The sequence below is a fragment of the Podarcis liolepis genome, assembly GCF_965112155.1.
Source record: "Podarcis liolepis genome assembly, chromosome: 7".
NCBI lineage: Eukaryota > Metazoa > Chordata > Lepidosauria > Squamata > Lacertidae > Podarcis > Podarcis liolepis.
Genome location: NC_139561.1, coordinates 8,381,472 through 8,393,740, shown reverse-complemented (window position 1 = coordinate 8,393,740; position 12,269 = coordinate 8,381,472). Strand labels below are relative to the sequence as shown.

The following is a 12,269-nucleotide window of genomic DNA, read 5'->3' as shown; positions in this document are numbered from 1 at the left end:
GCCACAGAGTGCCATGCAAGCCACACTAAAAAAACACACAAGTTAATTAAAAACAGAATCTGTGCCTCAAGAACAGCAGAACTCTGCGTTCTTTATGCACAACACGAAAGCACACAACGGGCCATTCGGAAACTCTCCATACTCATGCAAAAAGAAAAAACCGTCAGATTGGCAGAATTCTAAGTGAGACTTCTTAGCTGGGGCTGATGGGAGTTGTAGTCTAAGAGGGCCACACGGCCAGGGGCTGATGGGAGTTGTAGTTGAAATTGGCAACCAGTGCGGGTCTGTGAGCACAGGTGTTCTATGTCCTCCTGTAGGAATAAGGTGTTTACTATTTGGACCACATAAATGTGTGTGGGACTGCTGTGTGTGTGTGTGTGTGTGTGTGTGTGTGTGTGTGTGTGTAGAAGCAGACATGTCCAAAGTTGATAAAGGCAATAAAAAGAAAAAAACTAAAGACACTAGGACACTGGGCATTGAAGGCAATCAGTCCCCCACATCTGTGCACTTTCAAGCATATAATCGCAAGCATAAGGACTAGAAACTTGGCTGTTTCCCCACTAAATGAGAGCTGGGATTCCAGGGGGGTAATTCCATGGCTTTCCACTGCACCCCATGTATCTGCATCAGTTGCACAGGCCTTTGCCCTCACTCCATTCTGCCTCTTGGTACAAACCGCTTTGCTTGAATCATATGGGGCTTGTTGGACCTGGTACCTTTTGCACAAAGGAGCTCCGAGTTCTTCTTCCGCGGCCTGTTCAGCTCCTTCAAAGGTGGGTTTTCAGGACCAAGGCAGTGCAGCTGCTGGCGCCGGTCTTCAAGGCTCCGCGCCGTCTCGAGGGCAGGTACAGGATCTAGACAAAGGGCAGAAGATGAACAGAGGTAGTACCAGCACCCACGAAGTCAACCCATCGAGGAGGGCACTCTGGCAAGGCAAGATGGCGCCAGTCTCTGAATTTTATTTCCTCATTTCTGGGGCCAGCCCCACGTCTGAAGAGAGCCTTGGAAAAATCCCCATTCTTGGTGGGACTTAAACTACAGGCGGCAATGGGAGGCTGTGAGCTTCCATTTTAAATCTCCCACAATCCCCTTGGGCTTAGGAGCACCCTGAGGCATCGTGGGCAATTCAAATGATGGCTTGCAGACCTAGGCAGGCAGGTAGACTGGTGGGCTGCTGCAGCCTAGTCAATGTGGCACAGCTGATGGCACAATTAGATTTACACCCTAAGGAGGTCTTTGGGCAAACAATTTAGCAACCATTTAAAAAACCCACAGCCATTAGAGAAGAGTAACAGCCACAGACTAAGAAGCAGAAGGTTGCGAGGCAGCGGAGGCGATGATCAGGGCACACTTTAAAACAACAACAGTTTATCTGTTTACCACTTTCCCCGTGGACTTTAAAATGCCATGGCAGACTTAATGCAACATTGCCAATCATTCTGTCTTTTTAAATAATAATAATAATAAATAATAATAATAATAATAATAATAATAATAATAATAGTAATAATAATAATAATATTTTTTGGGGGGGTGCCCCCTTGCATTCTGATGAAGCCCAAGCACTTGCCACAAAGACCTTTGCTCACGGCCACTTCATGTGAATTAAAGCTTAAGTTATGACAGTACCAGAAACCAAGTGGTCAACTCCATTCCGGAACTGGAATGCAAGTGGGGCTCCCAGAGCTGAACCCCTCCTCTCCCACTCAAAGATTTCCCGCAAGGAGAAAAGTAAAATTTCGGGGAAGAAGATTTGAGCTACTTTTCAAAGTGTGGGGAATGGGTGGAGGTAGCATTCAATCCTGTTATCCCGCCCCCCACTGCCCACAAAAAAAATTCCTGCTTTCTATGTTGTTTGATCAAGAGGAGGTATCCCAGAACATGCAGGCACCCCCTACACTGCAGAGGTGAACCAACTCTCCTTCAGGGGCACTGGTGCAACATTAACAGTAATTTTCCTGAAGGAAAGCCCCGGCGAGTTAGGCTCCAGGGAGTCCTCCGAACAGAGCTTGAAAACTACTGCCCTCAGAAATGCCCACCAAGCCGGTTGGAAATGTGCACAGAGGTTCAGCTGGCCCCACACTTCCCAGGGGAGCGATGATGCTCAGGCAACCATTCCTCAACGCACGGAAGCACTGTGCGCACTGCTGAATGCACACGCCCCACGCTCTGGAGAGCAGCCAGCATCCCTGCAGCTGTTCTTTAGCAACACCGAGCTCTGCCACACAGGGGATCCCCGTCGCCTCTCAAGCTACTTCCTTGTATTTAAATCATTGCTCTTAAAAGGGAATCAAGATGCAAAACAGTTCGCGTAACAAGTCATAAACGACCGTAACTCATTCCAATGCAAATGAAGATCAGGCCGAAAGTATGAGGAATAAAAATGCCTTGGCACATGTCTCTGTGTGTATACATTCGTATTCAACAAACAGACGTATTAAAGAGGGTGGTTGGAGAGGAGAGGAGGATGCAAGCAAGACTAGAAGCTTGTGGAATTTGCCCAGGTACATCCAGGGTTCAGCCGACATTACCTGCCACACTTCTAAACATTGTCTTTGCAGCCCATAAAAGGCCAGAAACTGGGTTTTGAACCCAGAGTGTTGCCAGCTTCCTGCAGGAACTCCTGCAGCCCTGAATTTACAGCAGCTGCCTGGGACCAAGCAACACACAATGCCATGGGGGTAAGCAATGAAGAAAAGGTAGAAGAATCAAAGGCTGGTTCATGACCCCTAACAAAGAACGGCAACCCCAGAAGCCCAGATCTTGCAGTCCTTTCTGCCCGTCACCAATATTGCATTGTACAGATGGTACATAACACCAGTGCAGTTAGGGAAAATGTACAAAACAAGTTCAAATATATGTTGGAAGTGTAAGGAAAAGGAGGGGACATTTTATCATATGTAATTGTAAGGTAATTAAAAAAAATTGGGAAATGATATACAACGAATTGAAGAAAATGTTCCATTTAACATTTGTTTAAAAACCTGAAGCATTTTTATCAGGGATTGTAGGGAAAGATCTGCCAAAAAAGCTGGAAAACATCTTCATGTATGCGACAACGGCCGCGAGAGTTTTAATAGCACAAGGATGGAAGACTGAAGAAACCCCAACTAAAGAATCATGGCAAGAAAAATTGATAAGACTATGCAGAACTGGCAAAACTGACATACAAGCTACGGGACAAGGATAACTGTGACTTTAAAGATGAATGGGAACCCTTTACAAAGTATTTGAAGACGCAACAAAGCGAACTGGACTCCTTGGCTGGTTTTGAATTCACAAACTTTTTATGGATAACAATCAGCTAAATAGTTTGAGGATCTATACAACTGTGTAACATGCAGAAAGCAGCATTTTTAGAGAAATCAAAGGCTGGAACTGAGGGAAGTCAGGCGGTGGGTGGGTGGGTGGGTGGGTTCTATGTAGGGAGGGAGGGGGAGGGAGGAAAATGGAGGGGAAAATAAGGATAATATGTTTTGTTGTAATTTTGAATAAAAAAGTTATTAAAAAAAGAAGAAGCCAATATTGCCGGACCTGCGAACAGGAGAGCCGATCTAAGAGACACAGTCTCTTGCAGCCCAGGCTTAAAGGATTTCCCATCCTGCTCCTATTTGCCACTGCAGGCCTGCCAGAGTTACTGTCCAACAGCACGTTCTGCCAATAATGGCTGTTTACTCAGGCCGTTGCGGGCGCAGACAATGGCGGTTTCTGCAGAGGTAAGCAGGTGCATTCCAAACAGGCCTCCTCCTTTCCGTCAGCGAGCCGCCATCATTAGCCGGCATCTGCTCAGCGGGAGAGCTCCATTATGCCTCCCAGGGCCGATGTAATTATACATTGACATAATTAACCCAGCAAGCCCATTAGGAAGGCCAGCTAAAAAATTCATCTATAATTATTTGTTGTGTGCATGCTAATGAGTCCATCTGCACTGCCATTGTACAACACGAACAAATTAATTTACAAGTCTGGATCTTTTTTAATAAGTTCAAGAAAATGGCTCCCATTGTACTAGACTCATGTTTCTTCCTTCCTCTATTTTTGTTCTCGTTTGAGCGGGGAGGAGGAGGGGGGGAATGAGACGAGGAATAAGGATTTCTAGGGTCAAAAATTAGGGAGACTACGAAGAGAAGGGACCAAGTGAGTTTTTCTTGCTAATATGGCAGGTGAAGGCAGCAAGAAAACCAGCCCTCAATTATGACAATAAAAACAAGGGCCAGCATAGTAACAGGCAGGAGAAAATCAAAGGCAGCTATTAAAATTAAAATTAATTTTATAATGAATGATTTTAGAATGTTGTTTATGCTGTACTTTTGTACTGTTTTATTGTTGTTAGCCGCCCTGAGCCCGGCTTCGGCTGGGGAGGGCGGGATATAAATAAAAATTATTATTATTATTATTATTATTATTATTATTATTATTATTATTATTATTTTGACTGTTCTTGTGAATGGTGACACGGAGGTGTTGCTTGCCACGAGACCCCTCATTGTCTGAAGGTAAAAATCTGGACAGAAAAGCTCCCCCCCCCTCAAAAAGTCATTGTTTAGACAATTCACAACCGGAAACCGACTGCAATATTCTGGATATGTCCTGGAAGCTCTGGATGTATGGCAACCCTACAAGGGGGTGATGTTGAGGGATGATGGCGGAACTCCAAGAGGCAACTGGTTTTCCTGAAGGGGACCTCCTCCTGACCGCTATTTTATGACAGAACATGGAGACCCCCCTTCTTGTGTTTGCTTTTACTCCACATCACAGGAAATGCAAAGGGAAATGGTATAGGGGCACATGGTTGATTTTGCCACAAGTTAAAGGTAAAGGGACCCCTGACCATTAGGTCCAGATGTGACCGACTCTGGGGTTGCGGCACTCATCTCGCTTTACTGGCCGAGGGAGCCGGCGTACAGCTTCTGGGTCATGTGGCCAGCATGACTAAGCCACTTCTGGCGGACCAGAGCAGCACACGGAAACGCCGTTTACCTTCCCGCCAGAGCAGTACCTATTTATCTACTTGCACTTTGATGTGCTTTCGAACTGCTAGGTTGGCAGGAACAGGGACAGAGCAACGGGAGCTCACCCCGTCACGGGGATTCGAACCACGACCTTCTGATCAGCAAGTCCTAGGCTCTGTGGTTTAACCCACAACGCCACCCATGCCACAAGTTATAGAGGGGGGAAACAGGTTACAGTGGTGCCCCGCAAGACGAATGCCTCGCAAGACGAAAAACTCGCCAGACAAAAGGGTTTTGCAGTTTTTGAGCTGCTTTGCAAGACGAATTTCCCTATGGGCTTGCTTCACAAGACGAAAACATCTTGCAAGTTTGTTTCCTTTTTCTTAACACCGTTAATACAGTTGCGACTTGACTTCGAGGAGCAACTCATAGAACGCGGTGTGGTAGCCTTTTTTGAGGTTTTTGGTGATTTTTGAAGCTTTTCCAAAACTTTTCCGACACCATGCTTCGCAACGCGAAAAATTCGCTAGACGAAAAAACTCGCAGAACGGATTAATTTCGTCTTGCGAGGCACCACTGTATGGGGATGCCATCTTACAGTGGCAGCATCATTTATTTCTTTTTTATTTAAAGTGGACTTCTGTCCTTACTCAGAGGGCAAATGGTATATTTGCCCTGGGTTTATACAACAGTGTCCAGTCATAAGCCTAGGTGAAATCACTTCAGAGACTGCATCACTAATAACTAATGATATTCTCTCTCACCCAGAGACACAAAAACAAGATGACAAGCAGACATTGCAGGCAAATATATATTCTCTACCCAGATAAGAACATTTTGCTACCTGAGATGGAATAGTGAGTACCCGAGGCAACAAACTATTTTGGTACTTGAGAAAGAAAACCCTACAAGCACCTCTCCTCCCTGGCTCTATCAAAATGCAATAATAATAAATTAAACAACTATTTGGTGTCCTTTCATTGATACCCAACATCTGCCGCCTGAAGCCACCACCTCACTTTGCCTAATGATAGGGCCGGCCCCATTTGTTCCCTTCCACCTTGAGCATCACCTTCAGAAGGCCCAGTTCTGGATGCTGCCACCCTTATTATAGAATCATAGAATCATAGAGTTGGAAGAGACCACAAGGGCCATCGAGTCCAACCCCCTGCCAAGCAGGAAACACCATCAGAGCACTCCTGACATATGGTTGTCAAGCCTCTGCTTAAAGACCTCCAAAGTAGGAGACTCCACCACACTCCTTGGCAGCAAATTCCACTGTCAAACAGCTCTTACTGTCAGGAAGTTCTTCCTAATGTTTAGGTGGAATCTTCTTTCTTGTAGTTTGGCTCCATTGCTCCGTGTCCGCTTCTCTGGAGCAGCAGAAAACAACCTTTCTCCCTCCTCTATGTGACATCCTTTTATATATTTGAACATGGCTATCATATCACCCCTTAACCTCCTCTTCTCCAGGCTAAACATGCCCAGCTCCCTTAGCCGTTCCTCATAAGGCATCGTTTCCAGGCCTTTCACCATTTTGGTTGCCCTCCTCTGGACACGTTCCAGTTTGTCAGTGTCCTTCTTGAATTGTGGTGCCCAGAACTGGACACAGTACTCCAGGTGAGGTCTGACCAGAGCAGAATACAGTGGCACTATTACTTCCCTTGATCTAGATGCTATACTCCTATTGATGCAGCCCAGAATTGCATTGGCTTTTTTAGCTGCCGCGTCACACTGTTGGCTCATGTCAAGTTTGTGGTCAACCAAGACTCCTAGATCCTTTTCACATGTACTGCTCTCAAGCCAGGTGTCACCCATCATAATGTTCCAGAGAAGCAATTCACCCTGTAAAATGACTCCACCTGCCAGCCTGTTTCTGAGTGTAATTCGAAGTGCTGGTTTTGACCTTTTCCAAGCTTGAAGCTACTTCAGGGACTGCCTCCTCCTGTATGAATCTACCCATCTTTTCAGACCAGGCGTTGCACCCTTCCTCCATTTGCCACTGCTGTCTGAGGAATGCTTTGCGCCAGTGTGTGAGGGAGCTTTCCTTGTGGTGTTCGGACCCCATCTGTGGAACTCCCTGCCCCAAGAGGTCACAATATCTTATTCTTTAGTTGTGTGCTGCCAGAAACTGGAGATATTTCTTTCTTTCCTTTTAAGCAAGCTTTTGATTCTGCTTACTTTGATTTATTGGGTTGTTAGTCTTGGCTTCTTTTCCTGCGATACTGCTATCACGCTGGTCACTGTGTATTTAACAATGGATCGTTCTTATTTCTTATGCTTTTGCAAGACACTTTTATAAGCAACCCCTGTTGGGAGGGAAAGAACGGGGTGTGCATTTTTATGGAAATAAAAAATATTCCTGGCCTTGGAAAGTCTCCACCAGGAATGAGAAATCTCTTTCAGCCCAAGGGCCATATTCCCTCATGAGCAAATTTTTGGGGGGCCACATTCCAGTGGTGGATAGGGCCAGGCAACAGCTGAGACTCTTATCTGTGTACAGGTGATTATATTTCGGCCAAGGAAATGTGGAGGTTTCTACACACAGAGAGACACTCATCCTTTTCCCTGCGGTAACTTGGAGCAGGGTCTTTTGTGTGGCTGCCCCTGTTCTGCGGAACAGCATCCCTGTCAAGAAATGACAGGCACCTGCCATCTGCACCTCCTGGAAATAGTCGAAGACATTTTTGTTCCAACAGGCTTTCCCAGCCGGATAAAAGGGTTTTGGCAAACCACAAAGGTCCACTTGTAAGGGCTTTTGTCTTGTTTTAAATCTATTTGTTGTTTTTGTGTTTTCAACCGTTTTTAATTATTTTGTGTGCAGATCGCCTTGAGATAGTGGTTTAGAAGGCAGTTAAAAATTAATTGTATTAACAATAAAAATAGAAGCTGATACCCAGTGAAACAATTTACTGTATTTTTCGCTCTATAACACGCACCAGACCATAACACGCACGTAGTTTTTAGAGAAGGAAAACAATAAAAAAAATATTCTAAACGAAACAGTGGATATATGATTTTTGTGGTTCATGCTGTGGCCACAGACATGTGATCTGACAGTGAGTTTGGAGTAGCCCAATGCAAAAATCCTGAGGATCCATGTGGATCCATGCTTTGTAACCACGGAGGAGGGAAGGAAGGGGAACCATGGATCCTCTGCTCACGACTGCAGCAGATCCCCTCCGCCACCCGCAGGCATTCACTCCATAACACGCACAGACATTTCCCCTTACTTTCTGGGAGAGAAAAAGTGAGTGTTATGGTGCAAAAAATACGGTACTCCTTGAGAGTTTTTAAAAGCCCTGGCTATTCAAATAGGAAAGCTTCCTTGGCTGTGTAGCAGGTGGATGCAAATTCTACTCCAGCTAGCAAACAACATGAGCTGAAGTTCTGCCTGCCCTATAGATGGCCATCCAACCTCTGTTTAAAAACCTCAAATGGAGAGCTTGCCACCTTTCTGAGGGAGTCTGTTCCACCGTCAACAGATCTCTTACCATCTGAAAGTTCTTCCGTCTCACCCTGCAGAAGAGGATGTCCCCTTCTTAGCGTATCACACTTTTGCAGCTCAGAGAAACTCCAAGAAACTGGAAGGCAATAAATCCCGAGCCAATAAAAGGGGCACCGGCGTCTTTTGCCTGTCTTATGATCCACCTGTAGGACGCCCAGCTGTGGTGGATCATCAGCGAGAGACGTCGAGCGTAGCTGGGTTTGAAGCAGGGAGGGTGGAATAAAGGACTGGATAACTTTATGGCTGTTAATATCATTTGCAGCTATGCAAGCTAAGATAACGATATGGGCAATTAAACCTCATGCTTCAGGGTGTGAGCTGATGAGAATCCGATGGAGTTCGCACCATGCCACCTAAGACTTTGTGTGGACGCTCTCCTTTTATTTTGCTGCCAGGGTGCTAGCGAAGGTGGCAGAATAACGGTGCTTAGAGGCCCGGTGAAAAGGATCTCAGGCAGCAGCTGGGACTGGGGAGGTGAGGATGCAAAAACAGCTCTGCTGGATCTGGTCAAAGGTATCTAAAGTCCAGCAACTTGCTTCCTACTGTGGTCAAATCCTCCAGGAAGCCCCCAGGCAGAGCTTGAAGGCAATAGTCCTTTCCTGCTGTTTTGCTCTCCAGCAACTGGTATGGGATGCGGGTGGCGCTGTGGGTAAAACCTCAGTGCCTAGGACTTACCGATCGTATGGTCGGCGGTTCGAATCCCCTCGGCGGGGTGAGCGCCCGTCTTTTGGTCCCAGCTCCTGCCCACCTAGCAGTTCGAAAGCACCCCTAAGTGCAAGTAGATAAATAGGTACCGCTTTATAGTGGGAAGGTAAACGGCGTTTCCGTGTGCTGCGGGCTCGCCAGAGCAGCTTCGTCATGCTGGCCACGTGACCCGGAGGTGTCTTTGGACAGCGCTGGCTCCCGGCCTCTTAAGTGAGATGAGCACGCAACCCCAGAGTCGGACATGACTGGCCCATACGGGCAGGGGTACCTTTAACTGGTATTCTGTGGTATAATGGCTCTGCATATGGAGGTTCCCCAAAGACTTCCTGACTATCACAGCTACTTCTGCAATTTATTTGCACAACAATTTGGGGGGCCCTAGCCCCCCTCCAACAAACAAATAAACTGTGAGCAGCGTAAATATATACAGCAGAGTACAATGAAATGCTATAAATCCATCAGTAAGCAAGACTACACAGGACAGCAAAATCACAACACAGGAGGACCATTGGAACTCTTCTCTAATTAAGAGGACTAAAGGGGGTTCTGTACCCCACATTCTCACGTGTTTAAGGACTGGAAACATGGACAAACCATGAACACCGTTTAGTAGCCTCTGTTCTTAGAGAGCCACCGGCAGGTGGAAGAGATAATACAGGGTAGACAAACCTAGACAGCATCTTAAAAAGCAGAGACATCACCTTGCCAACAAAGGTCCGTATAGTTAAAGCTATGGTTTTCCCAGTAGTGATGTATGGAAGTGAGAGCTGGACCATAAAGAAGGCTGATCGCCGAAGAATGGATGCTTTTGAATCATGGTGCTGGAGGAGACTCTTGAGAGTCCCATGGACTGCAAGAAGATCAAACCTCTCCATTCTTAAGGAAATCAGCCCTGAGTGCTCACTGGAAGGACAGATCCTGAAGCTGAGGCTCCAATACTTTGGCCACCTCATGAGAAGAGAAGACTCCCTGGAAAAGACCCTGGTGTTGGGAAAGATGGAGGGTGCAAGGAGAAGGGGAGTAAAGCAACATCACATGCTCTAGGCTGGTGGATGACGATACTGTTCTGAGTGATATGGAGAGAAAATCTCTCTCTCTTTCTCACATGGACAAATATTTGAACTTAGTATCAAAGCCTATTGACCATGGTTTCAGCACTAGCAAAAGAAGTAATTCCAACAAATATTAAAGAATGAATGAATGGACTTTGTTGCCCAAAGATGGGGGGGGGGGGAGCCACTACCCTGGAGGGATATTAAATTCTTAAACACAGGCACACCTAGGCAGGGGCCCTGATGGATACATGAAAGTTTCCAGGCATAGGACCAAAAGGCACAAATCTTCATCAATTTTGCATATGCAAAACTTGGAATTTAAATATTGCAGAAGGCAATCCAACTAATTCCCCACCCAAGTCACCCCAGATAATTTTAAAATGAATTTGTACTCTGCCCCCAGATCACCCGAAATCAGCTCCTGATTAATTCATTTACCCCCCAGTTCATTTCCCAACAGGTCCTGCTACGAATCAATTCAATTCCCCTCCAGTTATCCCCCTTCATTACTCTTAAATCATCTCTAGATATAGTCAGCTTCAATGTATTTCTATAATTTATTTCCCCCTACCCAGTAAGTCAGAACACCCCCCACAATTCAATTTCCTCTGAATTCATTACCCACCCTAAAAAATAAAAAAAGAAGATTTGGGGCCCATGCCTCAGACTCCTAGCAATGATCTGGATCAGGCTATATGATGGTGCCCATTGGTGATGCTTTAAGTTTTAATTTAAAAAACAAAAGCCCAGAGGATATCCTCTGGTTAGATACTTTATGAGGAGATTAGAGAAATTCATGGAAGGGGAGAAATCTATCAGTAGCTATCAGCCAAGAAAGCTAAATGCAAGCTTCCTTATTCCAAGGTACAGTGGTGCCCCGCAAGACGAAATTAATTCGTTCCGCAATTTTTGTTGTCTAGCGAATTTTTCGTCTTGCGAAGCACGAAATCCCATAGGAATGCATTGAAAATCAATTAATGCGTTCCTATGGTCAAAAAAAGTCCAAACAAAGCCAAATTTGGCACAACAACAGTTTATTAACTGCTCTTTAAAGTCACACATACTGTAAAGAGCAGTTCAAAAATTTAAGGGAAAATAAATTAACTTTATAAACAAAACATGTCTTTGTTTTTAGTCAAAGAAAAAAAGTCGCGAGACGTTTTCGTCTTGCGAAGCAAGCCCATAGGGGAAATTCGTCTTGCGAGGCAAATCGCGAACGGAAAAACCTTTTGTCTAGCGAGTTTTTTGTCTTGCGAGGCATTCGTCTTGCGGGGCACCACTGTACTGAAAACATGGAGGACAAACTCCAGTAAACCGTGGTTTGGTTGTTGTCACAGTCTTCCTAGCAAACTACAGGGGAGGTTTCCCAGAGGCACCTGGCCAGCTGATGTTGGGAGACGGGTGCTAGACCAGGTGGGCTTTTGATCTAATCCAGCTAGACTATTCTTAGGTTTGAGCAATGCCCATGACTCTGTCACACTAAGGGAATCAGTGCCTACAGAGGGTGGTGAATACAGCACAAGATATTATGAAGAAGAAGAGTTTGGATTTGATACCCCGCTTTATCACTACCCGAAGGAGTCTCAAAAGTGGCTAACATTCTCCCTTCCTTTCCTCCCCCACAACAAACACTCTGTGCGGTGAGTGGGGCTGAGAGACTTCAGAGAAGTGTTACTGGCCCAAGGTCACCCAGCAGCTGCATGTGGAGGAGCGGAGACGCGAACCCAGTTCCGCAGATTACGAGACTACCGCTCTTAACCACACTGGCTGTCCCGTGAATCCGCTGGATGGAATAGCGGAAGAACGTTGCCTCAGGAGAGTGAGGAAAATTCTCAGGGATGATTCACACCCTGGCCGGCACTTTCTTGATCTCCTGCCCTCAGGCAGAAGATATAGAAGCACGATTAGTCGCACCAACAGGGTAAAGAACAGCTTCTATCCGTGGGCTGTTAGGCTGCTGAATGAAAAGATAACAAGAGGGCAACTGACTTTCGGGTTTGGTGGGTGTGCGTCAGTAAACAAGGGGAATTAAGACTAAGGGAGCTGAGT

The 12,269-nt window shown here is 45.9% G+C and overlaps 1 protein-coding gene across 2 annotated transcripts in view; it reads right to left on the bottom strand.

Annotated features, from left to right (window-relative positions):
- Positions 1 to 12,269, bottom strand: part of CUX2 (cut like homeobox 2) — a 250,431-nt gene that overhangs the window by 49,138 nt on the left and 189,024 nt on the right. For both annotated transcript variants that reach the window (XM_083514127.1, XM_083514129.1), the window contains exon 5: positions 717 to 854. In XM_083514127.1, coding sequence (XP_083370253.1) covers positions 717 to 854 — 138 coding nt within the window. The remainder of the gene's footprint in view (positions 1 to 716; positions 855 to 12,269) is intronic.